Raw genomic sequence first — 25506 nt, forward strand, 5'->3', positions numbered from 1 at the left:
TTCATCTCAAATATCAGTTATCAGTTGGTGAGCTAATATTTGCTGTACTAAAAGTGCAGCATGCGTTGTGGTCCAGCAGCAATGGGCAGTAAAGACAAGCGTGTCTTATGAACTAAAATAGAGTAGACCTCAGATATAAAATTATAAACCCAAACATGAGCATGATATAGCCAGGTTTAAACTAGCTAACACTTGCCTCAGTGAACAGACTTTCACCCATCCCCACTCCCTCCCTCCTCCTCTGTTATTTAGGTCCATTCCAGAGCTAAAGCAAGCTGCTGCCTAGCAACCAGATCAACACCACAACTGGCAAGAGTGCAGAAATTCAGCACACACATACTCACAAAGCTACAGCTCCACCACAGAACCACTTAGGGCTGGGCCATGAGCGCTCTAAACTATTTCTTTAAACATCCCAATTGACTGGCCGCTTTGGAAATCAAAGGGATTTGTATGTTCCTGACTGATAATCTGAGGAAGAAAAATAGAGGGACGCTGATAGTTTTGCAGCTGACTGTTCAGATAGTACAAGACAAGTCCAAACACGGTTACCTATTTCGCCTCTGCAGAGCTGGCATATCAAAGCAAGAAGTGGGTGTGCATGTCAGATTGTCTGATTGGGCAGATTCGGAAAGTTATGTGGAATAGTCAACGTACCCTATCTGAACCATGTGTGTGTGTGTGTGTGTGTGTGTGTGTGTGTGTGTGTGGCCGCGTTGGTATAAATGATGAACAGAGACTGAACACAGGCAAAACACAATCCCATGATTTTTATACTTGGAAAATGTGACCAGCGCCGTCACAGTTACAACTACTGTAGCAGATTAGCTTCACAGAACAGAGTTGGACTCAGAGGCACATTCACCAGTCGGTGGTGTTGCGTGACAAAGTAATAAACTAGTTAATCACAAATCCAGGAGACACCCTTTAGACCTGGTACCTGAGATGTCTTGGAACAGAGAGAATTATTACTTTTACCCAGACTATTTGTTGAAGGATACAATACTGCTTATTCTGATTATGAACAAATTCCATGAAAATAAATTGAACAGAACAAACAATAAATTGATGCCTGGTGTCGTTTTTCTATTTAAAATGAGGCAAAGGGTCATCTTCACTGTGTCAAAATAGTGTGCTGCAAAACCCATTTTAATAAATTCTTTCCAAGTCTTCACTGCATACAGTGTATTTTACCAGTTCAGACAGACATGGAAATAAACTGCAACCGGACTGGGTGGCAGAGGAGAACAACTGCAGGGTTGTGATTCTAGTTAAATCAAGCCTTTGTCAGAAAATCGAAACTGAGAGACATTAGGACGTGTAGCAGTTAAAAACTACAGAAGAACTCATCTCATGTTTTTTTAGTTCACGGGCTTACACTGCAGCAAACACAGAGAGATAGACTACCTGCACTGTTTCCAGTAACTGAATTCAACCGTTTAATCTGTCACTATATCAGTTGTTTGGCATTCCATATCAGATTCCTTATCAGGCAGGCTGCATCAGGTTAACTGTTGCTTGCTCTCATTAAAAAAGTACATACCTACTTGTGTAAAGGGATCTAGCGCCTTTTTAGCCAAACTGAAAGAACACTAATTTTGTCGCTCAGGACACAAGTGTGAGAGAATTTAGGATGAAACTTTGAAATAGTTTCAAATATATTTCGGAGCACAGCTCATGTATCCATGGAAGCCCTCCCACCAGGGTCTATTTCTGCCGACTGCAGAAGGGGGATATAGAATGTTGGGCATGCTGGAGGTGGGGGTTGGGGTCTTGTCTACAGTTTCCGTAAGACTCCTATACTACGACACAGAACCCCCTCCACACGGTCCACTCCACCCCCACACCCTATTTTACACAGTAACACACACCATTCTTTCCCTAGTTTTGTTTTCTCGCTGTTACAAGTAATCTGAAGAACAATTTCACTGATTAGCTCCTTACTATGTATGTATTACTATGTTTTGCCAGATATCAAATGATTCACATGAGAGGCTTGTTTTCGTATCTGACTTTTTATCACATGGTATGATATGAAAAAAGGGAAGCTGAAGTCACATATTTACACAATTTGGTAAATTAGTGAATGGAAACCCGGTGACAGTTGTTGGCCTTATGCAAGTAATCTTGACTGGATCTGGACGAGGAGCACAGGATGTAAGAGGTGAAACTGAAACAAACATTCCTCATTTTTTCTTCTATGAACCATTTTTTTACAAAAACACAAGAGCCAAACTATGTTGCCTTAAAGACACTGTTGGAATTAAAATGGAAATACAGCATTGTAAGGCAATGATGGCAAAGGCAAGGAATTTTAAAAAAGCTATAAATATCTGGATGTGTGAATTAACTTAATACAAAGTACTTTATACTTCATTTAAAATCTGGTGAGAGAATCCTTTGTCTTTCCAACAGCACAAGCTGACTACATGATGTTGAGATGTGCACTCTGTGTGGTCCATACCATCTGTTGCAGGACTCTGACTTTCTTGTTTAAGATGGTTCTTCATGACTCATACTGCCAGAATGTCTGAAGGTCTTATAATGCTGAATCAAGTTCCAAATATCTCAAGTGCCTTAAGCTTCTACATATATATCTTAACAATATAAACTCAAATAATTAAAAGTTTTTTTCTGGATATAATCTAAAACCTGTTTTGACTTTCATTTGAATAAATTTTAAACATTTCTATCCAGAAACAAAAACAGAGATAAGACAAACGACTCATTTAACAGCCAACAGACACAGACAACTACGACAACTAGGATTCTTCTCAGCACTGCAGTAGCATCTGTCCTTCAGAGCTATCTGCCAATTTAAAAGTAATTAGACTAACAAAGCAGTTAGTCAAATTACTTTTTTTTAATTACAAGAAGAAAGCTGCACCACTTCAGTCTAAGTTTATACCTCTTTGTAGTTGCCCCCCATATGACAAGTAATGTATTAAAACCATAACCCAGTGTCAGAAACAATTCATCTGTTTAAATCCATTTTGGGCGACATCTTATAGTTCTGCTATCTTAGTCAGCTATGTGACGTCCATTAAAGGAAATGTTGTGACGTCAACTTCAGCAACACATTTCCCAGAAATGCAAAACAACACAGGGTGTTGAAAGGACACATTGTGGAAAGATACTGACAGTAAAACTTACACGACAGACTAGCTAATTTGCTGATGAAGGTACTCCTAAACCAATCTGCAACATGTCACCATTGGGAACTGTCGGCATTGTGGGATCATCTGTTGCATCCAGAGTCTTTCTGTAAATAGCATGTTAACGGGAAGTGTGATCTGAGGCCAAATGAAAACTGAGACTGCAACACTTCCGCTTTAATTTGAAAGTTACTATGGAAGATTATTTATTTATTACTACTGATAATCAGCTGTCAGCTCTTACATTACTTTCTCCTAAATCTCATTTCTTCTTATGAGCCGCCTAAAATGCTCTGAAATTCATCAGCACTGACAGTCATCACTTTAGGTCTAAAATGCACATGCTGATGCGTTTCAGAGGGTTAACACGAAATTGGTATTTTCTTTTATGAGTATAACTAGTTAATCACAAGATGAAATAGTTTTTACAGGTCATGAATGACCCCTCTGCATAAAAATGTGTCACCTCTCTTTATTTTCTTGGTTAAATGATTGGTTATTTGGTTAAAAAAAACAAAACGAAAATTTGAAAAATGTGCATTCAAATTTCCCAAAGCCACATGTTTATTTTAATAGTCTACAGAAAGCAGAAAATATTTTTGATATAATTAACGTTATCCCTGGTTTCAGATTTGTGGTGCTTCCGCTTAATTTTACCTCTAGTCGTCATATCAAAAATGTTTTGTTTATCCAGCCTTAGTGTTACTTGCAGCAATGAAGGTAGTTGATTGGTTAAGCATAGATCACAGCATTAAACATTACATTTTTTATTTTTTTGTTATCCACTGTGTTTGGACAGAGAGACCAACAGAAGAAATCTTATTCTGACTTAATAATGGCCTCGCCCTGGTAAAAGCATTTATGCAGAGAAAGTCATCCGCAGACAAATTTATGACAATGATTTAAAATAGGAAAGCTGACCACTATTGTTTCTATTGGTTTATTTGTTGGGGTTGGGATGGGGCTGACGTCACCCGACAAAGGCCCTGCTTTCGCATGCATGAGCGCCCAGACTCCTGATATGTCATCAGGGTTCTTCTCTTCAACATGCATTATTACCAGCAGACTTTATCACCAGTGGCCACTGTGACCAACCCAGTGTCAGTACAAGAATCTGTGCCGGCGTTCTTCTGGCCCCTGTGCACCTTTAAATGCATCAGTGTGTTGCTGGAAATAGACTTTTGGCAAAACACCCCATTGTCTCAACAACAATGCAGAACCTTGATTGTTTTTTACGCAGGGCTGCCCCACTTCTACCACCGGCTCAGTACGAAACCCAACAAAAACACGTAGACACAAAGCGACCGGAGTCATCAGAGATGTTTATGAGCAATCTGTACTGCAGCTCAAGGAGGGTAGAAAGTACCCACAAATGTTTCCATGATTCATTACTCGACGCAGGGCTTTGACTCACCAAGTGGAAACCACCAAATCACCCCTCCACCTCCACCACATACACTTGCGCGCACACACACACACACACACAAGTTGGGTGGAGGTTGTAATCCAAACAAAGCCATTCTCCAAGCTCAGTTGCACATCACGGCAGACCTACAAACTACAAAAAAAAAAAAAAAAAAAACTGCCATATGATCATTAACTCACTTTTATCCCCCGTTTACCTCCACCAGTGATATTAAACAATGTGTTTTAAGTCATAACCGAAAACATAACTAAGGAGAGGACTGGGCATAATGAGGCTGAAACCGTTATTTTCTACCGTCCATTTCGTGCTGGCCTGTTACCTAAGGTGGCTCTACTCTAGCTTGCTTAACAGAAACCACAATTTACTAAGTGTGAATGTCGAGTTACACGAATTAACCACACGCTTCCTTTCAGCGTTTCGTTAGGTTAACCTCGTTTCGCCACGATGTCCTCTAGTAATCCGTTACACGTTTTATTTTTATTCTGAGGTGATACAACGTGTACAGCTCAAATTCAGTGCGCCATACGGTGGGTGTTGTTGATTTCACCAGGCACCGCTCATTCATGACGGGCTGGCAGCCTGAGACACCGTGCCCAGCTAACGGGGGAGAGGAGGCGGCGGCGGCGGCGGCGCTGCGCAAATAAGTGAACACACAACACCACACAACGGAATTAAGAAGCGAGGCTGCTTACCCAGAAGATGAAGTTGAGGAAGAAGAGCATGTACTTGATGCATTTGGTGAAACCTTCGACTCCCATGGTGGTCCGTTAGGCTATTTATTCGGTGTAGAGTGAACAGGACGGCGCCGGAGGCAAGCGTGCGTGAGGCTGAGTCCAGGCAAGTGAAGATCCAGATTTCACTTTGGAGACAGAGGCAACACCCAGCTCCTCCCTCCCACACGGGGGCCTGAGCTAGCGAGCACCCCGCCACAGTCCAGTCAGTCGTTCCAGTCTTGATTGACACGCAGCGGTCCAAACAGAGCGCAGGAAGCTGAAGGTGCTTCTATTTTTTTCCCCAAGCCTACATGAACCATACAGTCAACATGAGAATGTAACAGTACAAGAAGGTAGATTAGTGGAGCCAGTGGATTCACTGTTACACCGTGGGCTACAATTTAAGAATCAGAATTCTCTTTATTGCCACATATGAACAATTATGGGGAATTTGCTGTGGTGGTTAGTACAATACAGATACATGTGCGTCCGGAATATTGAACAATAAATAAATATACACAAACTATATTATAAGGAGACTATGTAAGCTGTAATTAACAAACAAGGTGCGTTATTGTAACACATGGCCCACTTTATCAGCCCATTATTTTTTTATTATTATTGTTAAACACGCCAAATATCAATGATAGCCTACGACACTGATACTGAGGATATCTCTTAAAATGTAATCATTCTCAGACACGCTCTGCACGATCATATCCTTTGCGACAAGAAAGTTGTTTTTCCGGTCCACGCCGGAAGTCAAAGTGTAGTACAAACTGACATCTGTTTCCCCTGTTCGCAAATACACTGTCTGACTGCTTTTACGATTCAATATACAGGGGGCTAAGAGGGCTGCCAGATCTGGAAGCAAACGTGAGACATTCTTCTGCTTCATTGTCGCTTCCAATCGGTTATTTTATTTTATTTTTTTATTTCTAATCGCTGGTAATCTTTGGGCACTTTACATGCGAAGGCCAAAACTTCACACTGTCGCAGAGAGAAACACAGCATTTCCTCGGGTATTTAGTGACAATGGGGAGGGAAAACTTAGCTTTTATTTCGGTTTCATTCAGAATCATACATACAAAATCATTTTCAACATATTTTTTCAAGTTTTTCCAATACCTAACCCTAACCTATAGGGACATGATAGCAATTATGACACAACAAAGGAGATGGAGGCTATAATGACAGAAAAAGAAGGAATAAAACAAAATAAAACAAAACAAATTAAGATTAGAAAACAGAATAAAAATACATAAATAAAAGTCAAATTAATAATATAGATCGGATTCATATTGTATGGATTCCTCACTATAACGGTATACCCATGGCAGGGCTCCACCTTCTAGTGAATACATGTACAGTATGTTATTTGTTCCATTTGATATATTTCCTTTATTTTTTATTGTATGTGCATCCTTCGATGCCTTTTGGTAATAGACCAAGTATTAGACCATATGTACCACCAAGTATTGGTCTATTACCACCATTGGTCCCATTGTAATATTTCCATACTTCATTAAGTGTTTCAAACACTTCATCCCATGTTCTCCCTGTGTCTGTGTGTGTCCCCTGTGTCCGGCTTCCTCCCACTGTCCGAAGACATGCTTGTTCGGTTCTTTGGTGATTCGTAGGTGTGCATGCGAGTGTGAATGGTTGTCTGTCTCTCTGTGTTAGCCCTGAGATAGACTGGACACCTGTCCAGAGTGTAGCCCGCCTTTCGCCCGATGACAGTGACCCTTCATAGGACAAGTGGTTACAGAAGATGAATGAATGAATGAATGAAAATCACAAATATATCCAATATTTGTAAGTACTGAATTTGTTTTACACAGGCCAAATGTAGATGTTATATCAAGCCAGACTGTATATGATAGGTCCTGAATCCCTTATTAACACTTTTAGTTGCGCAGCCCAAAAGTAATATCTCAAATTTGGAAGTCTGAGCCCTCCCTTTGCTTTAGGTAACTAACATTTTTAGTCTGATTCTTGGTCACTTTCTTTGCCAGATAAATATTGAGATTAGCTTGTCCAATTTGTCAAATGTAGTTTTGGGGATGTCAATAGGTAACATTTGAAACAGATGTAGTCATTTAGGCAGCACATTCATGCGGACACTCCCAATGCGGCCCAGTAGAGATAGGTTCGATATTAACCATCAGTCCAAATCCTTGCTAATGTTTTGGATTAGACTTTTGTGATTGAGATCGTACAGTTTTTCCATTGAAGGTGGTATATGGATGCCCAGATATTTAATACCATCTACTAGCCATTTAAACCCGCTCTGCGATTTAGTTGTATCTGAGATGTTAGCGCCTATACCCATGGCCATTGTTTTGTCCACGTAGAACGTGTAGTGTGAGAAGTAACCATACGTGAAAATGAGGTCCTTTAAGTATGGTATTGTTGTTGTAGGTTTTGTGAGATACAGCAGTGCGTCATCTGCATACATTTAAAATTTATGCTGTTCTCCATTTATCGTAACCCCCTTTATATTACCATCATTTTCAAATAAGAGAGGAGATAGTGAGCAACTTTGTCTACAACCACGTTCTAGGGTGAAGCGGTCTGAGAGAAACCCGTTCACCTTAACTGCAGATTGTGGATCTGAATATAAGTTTGGAACCATTTGATGAAGTTTGGGCCAAATTGGAATCGTGTCAGAGTTTGAATTAGGTTTTGCCAGGATACTCAATCGAATGCTTTCATGGCATCTAAGGATAGTATCATTGACTCCTCTTCCTTAACTTCTGGGTGTGTCATTAAATTTAACCTTCTGATGTTGTCCCCACAGTATGTTCCCTTTATGAACCCTGTCTGATCTGGATGAATAATTTCTGTAGTAATTTTACTGACACGTCTGGCCAGGATAGCTGTTAAGATTCGTAAATCTGTATTCAATAACGAGATTGGCCTGTATGATTGACATTTGGTGGGATCTTTGCCATCCTTATGTATTACCACTATAGTAGCCTTTCTCCAAGAGGAGTCCATGGTTCCAGATTGTAATGGAAAGCGTCTAGCAATAAAGGTGATATAATCTCTATAAAAGCTTTATGAAATTTGTTAATATACCTGGGCCAGGGCTTTTATTATTTTTCAGTCTGGAGATTATCTGATGTATTTCCAGGTCCATAATTGGTTCATTCAATTCCCTTGCCATGAAGAACTTCTTTTGTGTCTGGAAGACGCCTCAGACAGAAGCAGACAAAGGGCAGTTGTAATCTACCTCAACCAACTAAAAGAGAAAAGGGGAGCATTTGATAAAAAGAAAAAAGACACTGGAATGGGCAGCATAACTAAGGGAAGGTTCATCTGAGCCAGTCATCACTATCAAAAGGGACCGTTTTAGGCCTAAGAGAGAGTCTGTATCCCAAACCCAAAGTGGGAGCTGGTTCCACAGGAGAGACGCCTGATAGCTGATGGCGCTGCCTCCCATTCTACTTTCTGAAACCATATGTACCACAAGCAAGCCTGTGGTCTGAGAAGGAAGTGTTCTGTTGTGGTTCCTTGAGGTCTAAGTGGAGCTTGGTCATTAGGAGCCTTGTATGTAAGGGGGAGGATTTCAAATTCTATGGATTTTACAGGGAGCCAATGAAGAGAATCTAATATGGGAGAAATATGAGCTCTCTTTGTAGTTTCTGCCAGTACTCTCTGTGAACCACTTTAGTAAGGCTGGGGGCTTTTCAGAGAATTATTGGAACACCGTGATAATAAAGAATTCCAGTAGTCCACTGTATGCAGGTCTGTAATCCCTCTTGTTGCAGCTGGATGGTGAGTGTAAGATTAACAGTAAGCGTCCTTTGTATTTTCTGGCAAAGAAAAAAATAATAATTTAGACATTAGCACAGATATAATCTTCATTTGGTTTCATGTAGTTAATTTGTTGAAGTTAACAGAGCTCTACATAATTCGGTTTTATGTTAGTATGATTTGTTTTACTAGTACTTAAGTGTATGATGTTACTCCATTATGAAGATGGTAAGCCTGTCATGTGGAGAGCTTTGAGGTGCCATAGCCACACCTTGGCTTGAACTGTCCTCAGTAAGGCAGTAGCCCCCTCTGCTGGCTATTAAGACTCCCTGCATCATTATATAATTAGAAAGACAAGGGGCCCTCACAGTATGTCACCGGTTTAACTGCATGGTAAAATAGGATTGGCCTTGACTTACTTGTTCATAGTGTAACCTGGTCTTAAATATTGCTTGGAAGCTATATTTGTATTCCATCTTTCTTTATTATTTTTATTTTAATAACATTTTATATATATTTTCACATATATTATATACTCTTTATATGTTTCTTTGTAGAAACCACACACATCTATTTTTTATTGTAAATGCATGTGTGGCATGTGTGGTCAAATGACCTCATCCTCTCTAACCGGATGAAGGCCATCAACTTAAGTGGCTGTGACATAACAAAACTTAGTTTGTAATCCACTGAATATATTAGATATGTTTGCAGATACTCAGTTAGGTCCAGTTGCATTTGTTTTAGTTCTGTATAGCATACAGTAACAGGAAACTAAAGGGTTAGGTATTTCTAGTGACACATATCACTCCAGTTCTTTTTTTAGGTGATTATTGAGTGGCGCCCTATCTCTGTGTGCAGCATGTGCAGCATGTGCAGCTTGCTGTGCATTTCTCTTTAGCTGGAACCTTGACATATCTTTAAATGTAAAAATGAATACTAGTATTGTTGCTAATGTACAGTCTGCGTGAAGGATGGCTGCTGTGATTCATTAGAGGAACTAAATTCATGATCAGTGCTGCACGTCATCAAATCACTTGTTAGGTCAGTCTCAATAACTGTGTACAGACCGTCAAATACACTTGTACTGATTCATTTTACAACAATATGTCAACAACAGTGGACACAATGCATCCCACATATGCAATAAAACAACTAACAACAATAACAGCAACGAGGATGAAATGATCCAAGATGATGGTTCTTTGCCCCAGTGCATGCTGGTATGCTATCAGACATGTCTCCTCCCGCTACAATAGACCATGACATATGAGTACGACTCAGACACAGTTTAACTGCAGTTAATAATAATAATAATAATACATTTTAGAAGAACCTGTGCTTGGTCTGACACAGCAGTCAAGTTTTAAATAGCTGTTTAGCAGGATGAGTTCTGAACCACAGCCAAACTAGTCTGTTGCTAAGTGAAAGCGCAACAGCCCCGCTATGTCTTGTGGTGTGAGCAGCACTAAGTGTGATAGTCTGCAGTTTGCAAATGCAAATGGAGTGTGTGCATCCTCCTGTTCCTCTCCACCCTCTGTTGTGAGCTCTATTTTGCACAAATGCATCTATGAGACATCTATGCACGCATTTGTGCAGTGTGTGTGAAAACATCACTTGCAGCTATGTTTCTACTGGACTGGTATCCACAAAGCCTTCTGCATATCCAGTTAACAAAGCTCTTGATGTGTGTGCTAGTTGTCAACATGCCATGATGCTCCATTTACAGAGGAGAGGCACATAAAGTTGGTAGCAGTCAGCAACAACATTAACATGATGATATTTCATTGCAGTGTTACTTGGTAACATTAGACACTAGCCTTCCATTGTGAGTTTAATGTTATATTTAAACGTTTAACTTGGTTATATAGTTAAATTATTATAGCAATTACTGCATAACAACAGTGAGTTACCCAATAAAACAAGACTATCACTTCACGTAGAGAAAAGCACTGATGGATGCACCAAGAAGTCGTAATGATGGTCACTGCTACGGCATATGTTAAACCAGTGCTAAGTTTTTGGTTTTGCTGTAATGAACACTTCTGTGAAGCCGTTAGCAGCAGTCAGGATCATCACCTATTCAGAACTATGTGGCTGTGTACAGCTCCCTCATCCTCCTGTTGCTCTCTGACCAAAATAAGTTTCAGTGCTCCAACACACACCTATGCCACTGATTAATATCAGGATGTCCTGACTGTGCTGATGTTTGTGGGTACAGAGATAAGCTGAGAGACCACCCCCACCCTCTAGCCCCCCTCCTTAGATGCTCAGGTGTTACTGATTCAGTTCAGGTTGTCTTCGCTCATGGCTGATGTCTTTCGCAGTGATTTTTGTGTTTCTGATGTCCTTCTGGGTGTTGGGGTTGCAGCGAACTGTGAATGGAATCCGAAGCGTCTTAGAAAACTCCCTGCAGGCACAGCATAGTATTTGAAATCAATAGACCAGCTTAAACTTTACATGACTGTAACGATATAGAAATAGACTTTCAAACAAAGCTTTTCAGACCCATTTTTAGAAATCATTATAAAATCCATTATTAAAGAATCATCTCACCGCTGTGAGTTGGACAAAAATGATTACAGCAAAGAGCAAAGGTCCTGGTGCTGTTTAAGTGCCATAGCATGGGGACTGAAAACCAATTTTGTCATTTCACTCCTATGCTCCAGCAGGTGGTATTGGTTAAGAAATCTAACCTTTTTTTATTAGTTTCTTGATCAGTTGATGAGTAGCTGAGTTTAGCAAAGTGGCTGAAAAGGGGATCTTGGCCAAAGTTAAAAAATACAGCAGCAAACACTCCTAAAGCTCACTTTTAATGTTACTAGAGTTTTGGAGAGACACAGAACAGCTGTATCTCCTGCTTCCAGCCTTTATGCCAAGCTAAACTGATCACCTCGTGCCTTTCTGTCTCCACCACCTTGTTGGTGGTATCTACTGTATATACTCATCCAAATATTAGAAAAGTGAGCAAATATTTTGTCACATGTTCTAGCTGTGATGAATCTTTCGTCATTTGATAACATTACCACAGTGCAGGGTAAAACCTTTATGGTTGCATGAGTTTCTCACTGTAAAAAAAAAGTAGTTTGACAATGATTTACATTATTGTTATATTGTTAGCACAATTAGACGTACCTCATTTTGTACTTGGCTTCCTCAAAACTTTCAGCAACAAAGTAAACTTCTTGGAAGGTGGTGATTAAGCATTCCTGCTTACAGGTCACCATGGGGTCAAATGGAAGGATACTGGCCTTACCAGACAAAGCATGCTAATAGAACGAAGAGACATATCATATTTTAGTCACACAAAATTTAAGAAAATGTTTTCTTAAGCTGGCTGGTGAAGGAACACGGTCCTGGCTAATCACATGTGATCATGATTGGAGAAATGTCAACTGTTTTGTCAATAATATCTCTTCTAATAAGTAGTAAAAGCTTGATACTTTTGATAGTTATTGGTCTGAATGAAATAATGCCACAGGGATTATACTGGTTAGGGAGTAAATGTCATGTTTGTGGTCACAAAGAAAATGTAATGTGGAAAAAAATAATCCAGAGGTAATAGTTTAAAGATTTCTGTCATATGTTTTAAAGCGGGGGCAAGAAGTTAAAAATATGCAGTATAATAAATGCGGTTAGTCTAGCAGATGAACTTTATAAAGCAGGTCATATGTCACCTTGAGCTCAGTGATGGAGGAGAGGAGTCCAGCTCCATAGGCTCTAAGCCTGCCATCCTGCTTACACAGGCCAAACTCCACTGTGAAGAAATAACACTGGAACAAACAGGTTGAAAATATCACACCATCCCATTACTATTTTACAGCATTAAATTTAATTTAAATGTAAAAGGTAGATACTACTATTTTGGAATATATAAGTAATTACAATGAATCCTTTCTTCCCCTCATAACTGAAAGGGGGGTGGTGCAGCTTGCTTTCACAACAGCAAGGCTGGGTTTGTAAGTTTTCTCTTCTTCCTCTTTCTTCACACCATTGCCTTGTCCAGCTCCACAAGATAGAGTTCCCTCCTCTTCCGTAGCTTGTTGCTCATCTAATCGGAATTCACTGGCACCAGTGTATTGTGTGACAAGATTTTACAATTGTTGGGGCAGAATTTACAGTTGTAACCAGTCAGCCCTCCTTTTGTGGCATTGCTTTGTGGTCATTTCATCATGAATTGTTAGTGTAGAAGTGACAACCACCATGTGCTCTGTTGGAGTTTCTTCAACACGAATTGAAAAAATGTTTTATTTTTTGGTCATATTTGGTTAAAGTATTACTAGAAACTATAACATGCTAGTAGAGAGAGCTGTTATACTATGTTCTAACTTTTTTAACCTGCTTATGTTACGCAATCTCTGGTGACATGCTGCAGATTTTTTAGGAGACTTACACCTTATAGTTTGGACCATATCAGTAGACTCAACAAACTGATTGAGAAGGCTGACTCAGTGCTGCGGTTGGAAGATGTTGTGAAAACTTGTCTCATGGATCATGGATGTATTAAACCCTACTTTCTGTGCATCTTCATCAGTTCTCTATTGCTAAACTTATTTGACCATACACTTCCCTACATCGTGAATGTTACATGTACATTAGTTTTTAACATTAGCCTTTTCACTTTTACAAAGTAAATGACCAACTGGTCGTTGGATATAAGTAAGATTTGCTGTGAAGTGGTAATGTGTGCTTTCTCACCGTGGCAAGTTTCTGTACAGCGTCATCTGAAGCGCCAAGTGACGCTAAACCAATCTCCTGAGAGAACTGGGCGAAGCTGGGTTCAGCAAGCAGAGGAACATGACCCAGCAGCTCGTGGCATGTGTCTCTGCAACAAACACACAAAGGAAAACATAAACACCCTGAAAAAGTCATGATTACACAACACTGGACTGTGGGAGCCACTGAGCATGTTGTGTACAAGTTTGTGTGTGAGTGCATGTGCTAGTACTCACGGTTCAGGCGTATAAAAAGGCTCTGAGCTGTGGCGGACATACTGGGTGCAGTGGAAAACTCGGAGGGCCAAGCCTGCCAGGAAGTCTCTGGGGGAGAGGTACCCTGCTACCGGTCGGATGATGAAGCCTGAGCGCTCTATTCAGAAATACACAGACACACATCTAAACACAAATACTGCCTGTCTCATTCTTTGACAGACAAAGGTTCCTTAAAAAAGTGTTGACAACAGTGTCTGTGGATTACGTAGATATCCTGCATCAATTGCACTCATACAAGAGACACAAACACTTATTTTTGTACGGGACACATCATGTCTTTTTTTTTTTTTTTTTTGTCACATACCTGCATCTCAAGTGTCCTTATATTCAACATTAAATGTTCATATTAAACACATTTTCAAATATTAAAAGCTTACATGGCTCTAAAAACTTGGTTTCAAAGTTTGTATCTTCCTTGTAAATGGATTGTAAATGTATGGATACATTTACTGTACATTTACAATCTACTTGAGTAGTAGTAGTACTAACATTTAATGTCCATTATTGTATCATACAGTAAGCAGGTACTGGCACAGAGAAGTCAAGCTCAAACATGTGATGACCTGATCTGACAAGTTGCCATTTACAATCAAGAACAATAAATTATAATACTAAGTAGCAGCGGTGTCTCCTGCCTAGACATTGTATTGAGATTTTGTTTTTTGTTGTTAGACAGCAGTATCATCAATAACCACTAGATGGTTACCATTTCTCAGTCTTTGGCAGCTTTGGTTGTAAAGGCAATTACTTGACAAGGAACTGAGGTTTTAGTGTCGTGAGGCCTTACAGGGACAGGAGCCATTACTGCACATTTGTGAATAGCTTATAGTCGTGAATAGCTCACAAGCGAACCGCAAAGAAGTGACTGTAGATGTGCAAATGTTCAACCACTTTAAGACATAACTCTAGCAGACATCACAGTTTGCGGATCTGGTTTAATAGTTACCTTTGAGGAAGCGTGAGACATCTTCGAGCTGGGGGATGTTGTCTTCGCTGTATTTGCAGTATTTGGTCAGCAGAGGGAGGTTCTTCAGATACTCCTTGCAGGCATGGCTCGGGTACAGCTTGTTGAGCTCCCTGAAAACAATGCCCCAGGTACGCACCTCCTCTGCTGTGTAGTCTACGCGAGGAATAGGATCGCCGCTGCAAGAAACCGATGGAGCTATCTCATTAACGTCTCTATAAACTATGTAAAGCACAACTGCAAAAGATTAAATAAAAACACCTGAGCTGTTGTACATTACTGAACAACACTGTGACATTTTTGATAAGGTATTTCAACGAGCATTAATCCTGTTTCATAGACATCAACAATGCATTTGTTTTCATTGCAGTCCAACCATTTAACCATTGACAAAGATGTACCATCACCATTACTGTTCTATTTTTTTTTTCCCCCCAATAATTTGAATACAACAGTCCACACTCCTGCATGATTGATTTATATGCAGATGACACTTTTTATATTTCTCTTGATTTTGGTGATCACTTCATCAAATACTCTTCCTGCAGGTTTAACCTTTTTATAAGGGGCTAACTCCAGAAATATGTATGTGTCACCAATATACACGTGTACAATTAAAAACAGAACTAACTAAACAACTGACTGATGGCACATTCAGCCGATATTATTTTAACACCACACTTGGCATCAACCTAAATAAGACCTTCAAATAAGATTAGCTAGCCTTTACTAGGTTCATTTGGAGTATATTTATCTGCATCTCTATTAGCCATGACCAGGGTAGAAGGTATTCTCCCTGGAGTCCACATTTTGCAAAAATATGTGATAAATCCAAGTCAGAAGAAAAGGGGAAAATATAATAATCCACACAGAAAACTCCAAGTATGCATTAAAAGGGCATACACGTTCATTGAATTATTTAATACAAAAAAATATACTTGAAACAGCATTAAGTAATTCCATTTAGCTTGTGATTTATTGCAAAATACATCGCCTTAATGAATTTCATACACTGTGGCCAAATGGAACAATTTCAAATGCATCAGTAAACAGTACACTGGAACTTACTGTTTGTAGTTCATAGCCAAGTCAGCAAAATATTTTCTTCTTTTACGGTATATGTTGTCTTTAAATCCCTGCAAGAAAACAGTGTAGTCACAATCTCAAGTCACATGTTTTCAAAATTCCCAAGATTTTTTCAGCTGTCTGTTTCACATTTTAGGCAGTCATTTATGTAAACCAGAGTATATCAGAGCTGCTTAGCATATCTGTCCTACATACCGGATGATCTGCATCTAATTCAGAGCCATACATCAAAACCTTGTTTGCACACAGATCCAAGTCAGAGATCTTCTTAGGGAACCAGGGCACGCCGGGCACATCTGAAACACAATTTAGGTTCAAATAATATGCTTCTGCTGCATGTAACCATCAGTTAATAGTTACAAGACAGCATAAGAGTCTGAATTGAACCATACAGACCAGTGATCAGGCTTGTTTTATGGAATTTACATATTTAGTCAAAAGTAAAGTGTAACCTACCCTCATTAGGAAGAGTGGAGTTATCAAAGGGAGTAATCTCAACGATATTAGCATGCTTCGTTAGCAGCTCAGTCAGGTCCGTGAGATGCTCGTGGTCTGTGTCACAATCTACAAAGGCCTCATAGTCTGAATTCCTTTGTTTGGACTTGTGAGACTCATGAACAAGGTTGACGTGTTTTCCCTGGACATACATACACACAAGACAAAAACAGGTGGAACAGCTTCCAAACTACCGGATTTAATGGTCATTTCACCATGGATGTAATGCGTTACACAAGTCAGCACTAATTTTGCCTCCAGATCAGCTAATATGGATGGATGGACGAATTATGTTGTTAGATCGTGTTCATTCTCCGAGGGCAATGTTGTAATGTTATCATTATTTCACTAAATGCTGTGTAGGTGCTTGGCAAGAAAATAGAGTTATCTAAAGCATGATGATGGACATTAACTGACCAGTCATCTCCAGGCTCAGATAATCGTGGCTGGTCTTACACACCTGGCAGGTATTTATATGGCCAAAGATGCTGAAGCAAATTAGTCAGCAACATTTTAATTAACTAAATGCTTACTTTCTTTCCTAAAAGATATTTGCTGGTGCCAAAGCTTGTAACAGCCTTGAGTTTATTCAGGATCTCTGCCATCACCCTGGTGCTTCAAGTCTGCTCTAACTGGTTGTAGGACTATCCATTTGCAGGCAGAGGCATTTTTTCACTGTATTGGTTGAAACACACTCCATAATGAAATCCAACACCCACACTCTGATATGAATTGAGTCTCTCTATAGAGCCCCTGTTAAGATCAACATTTTAGAAGGTAACATTTAGTTTGCCATGACTTGCAACATTGCTGTCTTTAGTTGTATTTTCTATATTTCTATATATCTATACTGTAATCATAACTGTACCAGTCTTTGAATAACAATAGAACTGTTGGTGTACTGTAATTGCAGATCATTATCAGTCCTTAGTCTTCGGTTCAGGGAGGCAACACCTAAAACTTAGACAAATTAATGCTTAAATTACCGAGTTGCCAGCTCCAAAGACTTCTGGCTTTGATATCTCCGAGTAATTGCACAGTGAATAAGTGAAACTGCACTGATCTATCTCGAATGGTTTTTCTGCAAGTTACAGTCAAATGATTCACAGTGTGTAAAAAAGTATAAAAGTGGCTGCTTAAAGTCTAACATAAATCCCTTGTTTTTGTCTCCTACAGTTTCTGCGTACATTTTTTCTTCTTCTTCTTCCTTTTAACAATGCATTTATATATTACTCATCAGAAACAATTTAATCTTTTTCACGGTCCACAAAGCTTTATTAGTTATATCAGAACTCTCCAATCAAGAGGATACCTCAGAGTAACATAAAACTCTTACGCCTTTTCAGTGAAACACACACACAAAAAAAATAAAATAAAGACAATGTGTACTACTTACTTCACTGTTGAGCTCCTTCTCGGTGTCAAAGGGCCTTCCACTACATGACCCCGGTTCATCTGGCTGCTTGGCATACATACCGCCCTCTAAATCAGAAAGAAATAATATATATAACTACAAAACCAAAACCTATAAAATAATATTTTCTCTGAAAAGGAGGCAGCCTAAATCAGCAGTAAAAGACTAAAGATCAGCTACAGAACAAGTTGCTGTCAGTCTGAACATGCTGCTGTATTTATGAAGCTGTAGGGGAGGGGAAAGGAGGGCGGACACGTCATGATTTATGGGGCATGCACATCACAGCAGGACAGTACAACTCATTCATAAAAATCCTGTTCAGTACTTGTTGAGCTCTATTTCAGAATGAGTGTACGGAAGGCTCTACGCTTGCAAAACACCTCCCCCTTTCCAAAATTACAACAAGCTAATTATGTACAGTAGACGTCTGTAAAGGCTCTTATTCATCCAGATCATTATAGATTCTAAAAACAAACCATAAACAAAGGCAGCTGTACTTGTAGGGTTGTGTTGAAGATGTTACAGGTGAGTATCTGGTGGTTACAAATGCTAGGCTAGTCATGAAAGATGTACCTAATAAAACCATTAACTCCCTATCAGTCATTTAGAACTAAAGAAGTTACTTGGATTAATGGCAAAGCCTCTCGAAGAAACCCTACAAGTCCAGTTCTTTTTTACACATGTACAGTACATGGAAGCTTTAAATGTTATTGGAAAACTACTATACTATACCTGGCAAGCTATCAGCTCACCTGATGCTCAGTTACAGTCGCTAACAACACAATGGGTTTACCAAGGCCGTTTTATATGACAGTGGCAACTTCTCGTAAGCTTAAGCTATTATTACATTAAGCATAATTACTCGATGGAAAAAGTGCAGAGCGACTGTGGTTCAGTCAGAGGTTCAGTCCATTAACCCTTATCTGTCCGAGCAGGACACTGAACCAGTAGATCTGCTGAGAGACTACAACTTGGACTTTAGTTGTTTTCTTGCCATAATTTTTGCTCAGTGATGCAAAATGCATCCTGGGAGTCTTGTTAACTCAAGTCCACAGAAGTCATCTCCCAAAATATCCTTAATAAAACAAGAGCAGTGTAAGATCAACCTTCCTTTTCTTGTTTTCTCTCTCAAAGAACAATGGGTGAGACAGACTTGCAAATGTAACAGCTGCTTATTTATGTATTCGGCAGTTAGGGATAATATCATAATGCATTTGCAATCTTATTTCTGGCCAGCTAAGATTTACACCCATTCAACTGTTCGTACTTTCCACATGGAACGATACCAACTCCTAGTCCTATACAGTAGCTGCTAAATTTACAGTTATGTTCATCAGATGCACGTTGCTCATTTTTCTGCTTTTTAGTGCTGGGGAATTTCATGTATGACTTGTTCTTTAACTCTCTGTCCCTCACTAGTGCCACTTCTGCTCTGTGAAAGTGTGCATATGTGCAGCAGTTTAAAAAGAAATGCTCAGACTGCTCCAACTGGCATATCAGATATAGCAGCTGATTCATTGGCGACACAAATTTATGAGTGCCATGCCGCTAACCAAATTATAATATATATAAAAGCTGCAGTGGTCCAGGAGTGTAAAGTCCCAACAAGCCAGACGTACCTAGAGTTACAGTAATATTAGTGGTGTGGTAGTGCCACTCTACTGTGCCTCTGTCGCAGTTCAAGCGTAGCATATGCACTGTCAGCAGGCCATGTCCCACCTGTTGCTGTCATGTAATCTTTCATTGAACTGCATCAAAACAGGACAGAGTCTCACTTGTACATGGTTGCTTTTCGCACCAGACATATGCTGTTAATTATCCCAGCCAAGAGACATACGCTGGACAATGTTCATATGAACATTCCTTGCAGCAGGCCATATTTCGCCTCGGCTCCTGCCAACTTATTCCTAAGCATTATGATTTGGCACTGTATGAATCAGACTGAATTTCCTTTTCCATCACGGAACACTTCCTGAAAGTGTTTTCTCTGGCTCTTTGTGTCTGTCCAAGCTAATACAGAAGATTGGAGCCTGCTAGCCTGTGAGTCAGCAGGCTACCTTGCCAGCAGTCACAGTGATATCTTCCAGTCTTGAAACTTTTGTGAACAGATCAATGTTAGGACATAATTTGGAGAATATTTAAATTTTAACACAAGTATGACAATATGTTTACATACTGTAGATTTAGTTATTGTCTCATCAAGTGGTGACAAGATGTCTTTGTAGGGAATAAACCACCAAGGTAGTTGTTACCAACGGTGAAACAAATTAAGTGGGTGACTCACAAACATACCAAATGCTGGATGTTAATGATGATGGTGGTGTGAGCAAACACTCCATTTACAAGTTCTCACCATCAGTAGCAGCATTAGGAGTGAAAATAATGACGTCTCCCAACGGGAAACACTAATTAATGCGTGAATCATACATTCTGAGGAAATATCTCAGGGTTTGTGGCTGTGTCAAAACCTCATAAACTCCTTTGTTTTAAGTCTGTGTATTTTGATTCTGTACCTCCCCGCACCCCTCACTTTGGTATTGAAATACATTCTTTATAATTTCTCAGGATTGCATCATTCACCACATTTGGTGTATTTGTCCACCAGTAACATATTGTCAGATCTGTGGTCAGGTAGGGAAGCACACATCAACTACATACATGGGTATTTCACATGGGTTGGTAGGTAAGTGCACTACACACAGATACATTCAATTCAGGACTGTGAAACACCAAACTGAAACAAATACTTCGTTCAACATCTCCATATTTGCTCTCTCCAGTACATCACTACACACCGATCAGGCATAACATTATGACCAATATCCTAATATTGTGTAGGTCTCCCTTGTGCCTCCAAAACAGTTGTGACTCATCAGAGAATGGACATGGGCCTTCTGAGGGTGTCCTGTGGTGTCTGGCAACAGAATGATGTTAGTGGGGGCCTTTGGGTCCTATGGGTTGAGGGGAGGGACCTCTGTGGATCATCCCACAGATACTTGATCAGTTTGGGATCTAGTGAATTTGGAGGCCAGGTCAACACCTTGTGCTGTGTTTCAAGTTTTTTTGAGTTGTTCTTAAAGCTTTTGTGTGTGTGTCTGTGTCAGGCTGCATCCTGCTGGGGATGGCTGCTGCCATCAAGGAGTGTCATTGCTATGGGGTGGGGGTAACTGGTCTGGTCTAGGTGGGTGCTACATGTCTAAGTAACATCCACATGAATGCCAGTTCCAAAAGTTTCCCACTAGAACTTAGACTTAGACTTAGATAGACTTTATCCATCCACAACAGAAATTGCTTGGTCACAGTAGCTCAGTTGCACATAAAATCAGTCTTAAAAACCACAAACAACAAAACAAAACAAAATATGATAAGAGAAGACAAGAAATAGAGATGGAAGAATATATATTATATACATAGGAATGATAGTAAGGTGCACAGGTACTGCTGTGTACACAGGGTTCACCTTAGACCTACAGATCACCATTCTCTATACACTTAAGTTAAAATGGACAGGGACAAAGAATGCACAAAAGTAGTGTAGCAGGGTACAAGTCTTTATTTCTTATGTTTATTTCTTTACATTCCCTGTGGAGTTTTTATCCAGATTTGGTGTTTTTAAAACACATTACATGTACCCTTGAAGCCTTGGTTTGTACTTCAAAGAACACGTATCTCAACAAGAAGACATTTGCAAGTAAGATGTGATAAAATTTATTGAAAAAAGTACAAATGAATGTTGTTATTTAAACCCCTAATCAGTGAACCTCATCGTCCTGGTTGCCCAAAGATTTTACACCTGTTTCAGGTGTTTATAACCAATATGTCTGCTTCCAGTTGTACAACAAATACACTTTTCATTTAGCATCAGATTTAATTGGCAAATTACTGAACCAATCAAATCTAATTGAGCACAAATTTATGCTACTACTCCAGTATAAAACGTACATACATTCATGCCCACTTACACACCTTAAGCCCAATGACTGTTCTTGGTCGAAGGCTGCCGCTACATGCCCACTTTGACCATTCAATTCATCTATAATGTGTAATTGTTGTTAGAGCAAGAGACAGGAAGTCTCTATCTGGTTTGTTAATTTTGTCTCAAACAGCTGTCTCCAGGATGCTCTACATGCGCCCTGGCATATTTAAACACATTTACAGCCGGATGTGCCCTTTAGCAAACCTCAGAGATGATGTGGGTTCACTGGTAACAAGTTAACAAGAGACAGAATTTTCTGAGAGGTAAGTCTGACCTTGGTTCAGGTCCTTTGAGAAGATTAATAAATGTAGTCTCTGCAGTGATAGATAAAAAAATAAAATTGTTATGCCACCTAAGTTAACCAGAAAGTAGTTAGAATGGTTGGTAGAGAGCCTGACCAATTTAACTGTCAGGAAAACACATAAGTATTTTTTAAATGTTCGTAAAAGTTTGGTTATAATTTTTCAGTGATGGGCTGATGAGGGACCTCCAACACTCACTGAGTATGCTGTATTGTTTTAGTGTATGCTGCAAGAGGAATACAATAGAGGCAGGTAGTTTTCTTTAACATCTTGCACCCTGCTTCTTGCATTCTTTTTTCTCCTCAGTGAAAAATGCGTAAAGTGCTTATTGTTCTTGGCATCCTCTTCCCAGTGTTAACTAAAATGATTGTGTGTTAAATGAACCTGTCTTATAAATCATGTTACTGTAAGGACATCAAGCCAGATTTTTGGTTCTGCGTTGGATCTGCGTCAGAGCTCCATATCCTACCCTGTATCCTGACGTGATTCTCCCCAGAAATGTAATAACGCATCGTGGCAATGCGGCCCAAAAACAGCTGCATAAATCCAAAATGCATTTCCTCATTCTGTTTCCCAGTGGCTAGACAAGCAGTAAAAATAAATATCCTCTTTCTGCATCCTTCATACACACACCATCTCCCACGAGGTCTTCTTTTGCAGTGATTTCATTGAAAGTAACTGTTAACATTAACATTTATCAACTCCATCATGAGCTGCTCAGTACAGCGGCGTGGTTACAGAATGATGCGCACATATCAGCGGACAAGTACGAATACTTACAATGGCACTTTATTTACCATAATATGTTATTTGGTATATGTTTAACATACTCATATTTCATGCCATTCTGTGTTGGGGATTTGATCCCTTTAAGGTAGGAGGGGTTGCTTTTGTAAAGTTGCAGTTTACCCACTCTGCACCCTGGTTTACACCTGAACTCCGTCAGCTTAAGGCCAAAGGACGTCAACTAGAACGCCTCTACAGGACATCTGGCCTCACCATACATCAGGACATGTTCCATAACCACATTCTCCACTACAAGGCCATGCTATCTACTGCCAAATCACTTTATTTTGCAAATCAAATCAATTCAAATGATGGGAACACAAAGGCTCTCTTTTCTCTGGTTAACAAAACTCTACAACCCCCGGACTCTCTTCCCCCTCACTTCTACTCAACTGATTACTGCAACGTCATTATGGAATTTTTTAACACAAAGATTGACACTATCCACCAACAGCTAGCTCACAGCACACACACCTCACCCCTCCCACCTGCCCAAACTATCTCCTCTACATTTTCTAACTTCAAATCACCCTCGTTTTCCGACACATCTGACCTCATCAGGAAAGCTAAGCCAGCCACCTGCCAGCTCGACCCCCTGCCAACTGGTCTTGTTAAAGCCTCCATACACTCTCTCACCCCTCTTATAACTGCCTTTGTTCATTCCTCTCTCACCTCTGGTCTTGTCCCTTCGTCTCTCAAATCAGCCTCAGTCACCCCTATACTCAAGAAACCTGGTGCAGACCCCAACAATTTCAGTAACCTCCGTCCTATCTCCAATCTGCCCTTTTTATCTAAAGTTCTTGAAAAAACAGTTGCATCCCAGGTCCATGCCCACCTCTCTGACAATAACCTATATGAACAATTTCAATCTGGTTTTCGCCCTTTACACAGCACAGAAACAGCTCTGTTAAAAATCACCAATGACCTCCTTATGGCTGCTGATACAGGACTCCTTTCAGTTCTCATTCTCCTTGATCTAACCGCAGCATTTGACACAATCTCCCACTCCATTCTCATCCATAGACTAGCCTCCATTGGTATCTCTGACACACCTCTCACTTGGTTCATCTCATACCTCTCTGGCTGCACTCATTCAGTTCATTCAGTTAAAAACATTTACATCCCGCCCATCCCCCCTTTTCTCTGGTGTTCCCCAAGGCTCTGTTCTTGGTCCTCTTTTATTCATCATCTACCTCATTCCCCTTGGCCAGATATTTCATAGGTATAATATTAATTTCCACTGTTATGCGGATGACACCCAGCTCTACTTGTCCACCAAACCCAGCTCCACCTTTCCACCCACTTACCTCTCGGACTGTATTCAGGAAATCAGAACCTGGTTCTCCACCAACTTCCTTAAACTCAACAGTAGTAAAACTGAAATTCTTCTCATTGGCATCAAAACCACCCTATCTAATATAAACAACTTCTCTATTCAAATTGACAATTCCCCAGTCTCCCCCTCTCCCCAGGTTAAGAGTCATCCTTGACACCACTCTTTCTTTCCATTCTCATATTAACAACATCACCCGTTCAGCCTATTTTCACCTACGCAATATCTCCCGTCTCCGTCCATCCCTCTCACCTGAAAATACTGCCACTCTTGTCCATAGCCTGGTCACGTCCCATCTGGACTATTGCAACTTCCTTTTATTTGGTTTACCTGACAAATCCATCCATAAGCTACAACTGGTTCAAAACTACTACAGCCCCCTGCCTGTGGAACGCCCTCCCGGAACACTTAAAAAATTCAGACTCAGTCACCACCTTCAAATCTCAGCTCAAAACTTATTTATTCAGACAGGCCTACTCCATTCCATAGTTTCACTTCTATCTCCCATTCTATCTGTCATTTGTATGTAACTATATGTTCTATATTATGCTTGTGTGTACTTTAATTGTGTTTTATTTTAAACAATTTGTACAGTGTTCTTGAGTGTTGTGAAAAGCGCCTATAAATAAAATGTATTATTATTATTATTATTAACCCTTTGTTGCAGGTAGCAAGGTAATAAAAAGAAAAATTTGCCCTGTCTGCTCTATTATAATCTGTACATTGCATACATTGTGGATATAATAATAAAGCTGTTCCTTATACTGTCAGTGTAGCTGGAGTCTTGACCTTTGTACATTATGAATATGTAATATTTGGTGAAAGAAGGCGTTTACTAACCTTGATACCTTTTTTTTTTAGATTTATTATCAAAATCTTCAAATAATATGTTGGTGGTGAATGTAAATGCTACTGAAACTGATCAGTGCATGTGCATGAATGTTAATATGATGGGGTTGAATGTATATTAGTAAATTGCTATGCCAGTAAAATAAAGTATAAAATTATTTGTGTTTGTTTAGGAATAAATGGAACGTTGACAAGCTTCCGAAATTCCCACAATCCCTGAATGAAGCACAGTGATGTGCTGGGTGTGGGCTTTACGT

At 39.8% G+C, this 25506-nt stretch overlaps 2 protein-coding genes across 2 annotated transcripts in view; both read right to left on the bottom strand.

The window, feature by feature from the left end:
- LOC311486057 (CD81 antigen-like) overlaps positions 1-5435 on the bottom strand; it is a 30491-nt gene extending 25056 nt beyond the window's left edge. Inside the window, exon 1 of the mRNA XM_084541814.1 lies at positions 5274-5435. Within this exon, the coding sequence (XP_084397940.1) occupies positions 5274-5339 (66 nt within the window). The 5' untranslated portion in view covers positions 5340-5435. The remainder of the gene's footprint in view (positions 1-5273) is intronic.
- A 5895-nt stretch (positions 5436-11330) lies between these two features.
- On the bottom strand, positions 11331-16856 carry LOC311486168 (tryptophan 5-hydroxylase 1-like; the record flags this gene model as incomplete). The annotated part of the gene is made up of 9 exons (XM_084541929.1): positions 16551-16856; positions 16290-16390; positions 16077-16144; positions 14991-15187; positions 14006-14141; positions 13752-13878; positions 12731-12826; positions 12189-12322; positions 11331-11463 (listed from the first exon to the last, which is right to left on the bottom strand). The coding sequence occupies exons 1-9, from the start codon at positions 16741-16743 to the stop codon at positions 11331-11333; spliced, it is 1185 nt and encodes a 394-aa protein (XP_084398055.1). The 5' UTR covers positions 16744-16856.
- Between the last annotated feature and the right edge of the window lie 8650 nt (positions 16857-25506).

This window comes from Chelon labrosus, assembly GCF_963514085.1.
Source record: "Chelon labrosus genome assembly, chromosome: 3".
In the NCBI taxonomy this organism is placed as follows: domain Eukaryota; kingdom Metazoa; phylum Chordata; class Actinopteri; order Mugiliformes; family Mugilidae; genus Chelon; species Chelon labrosus.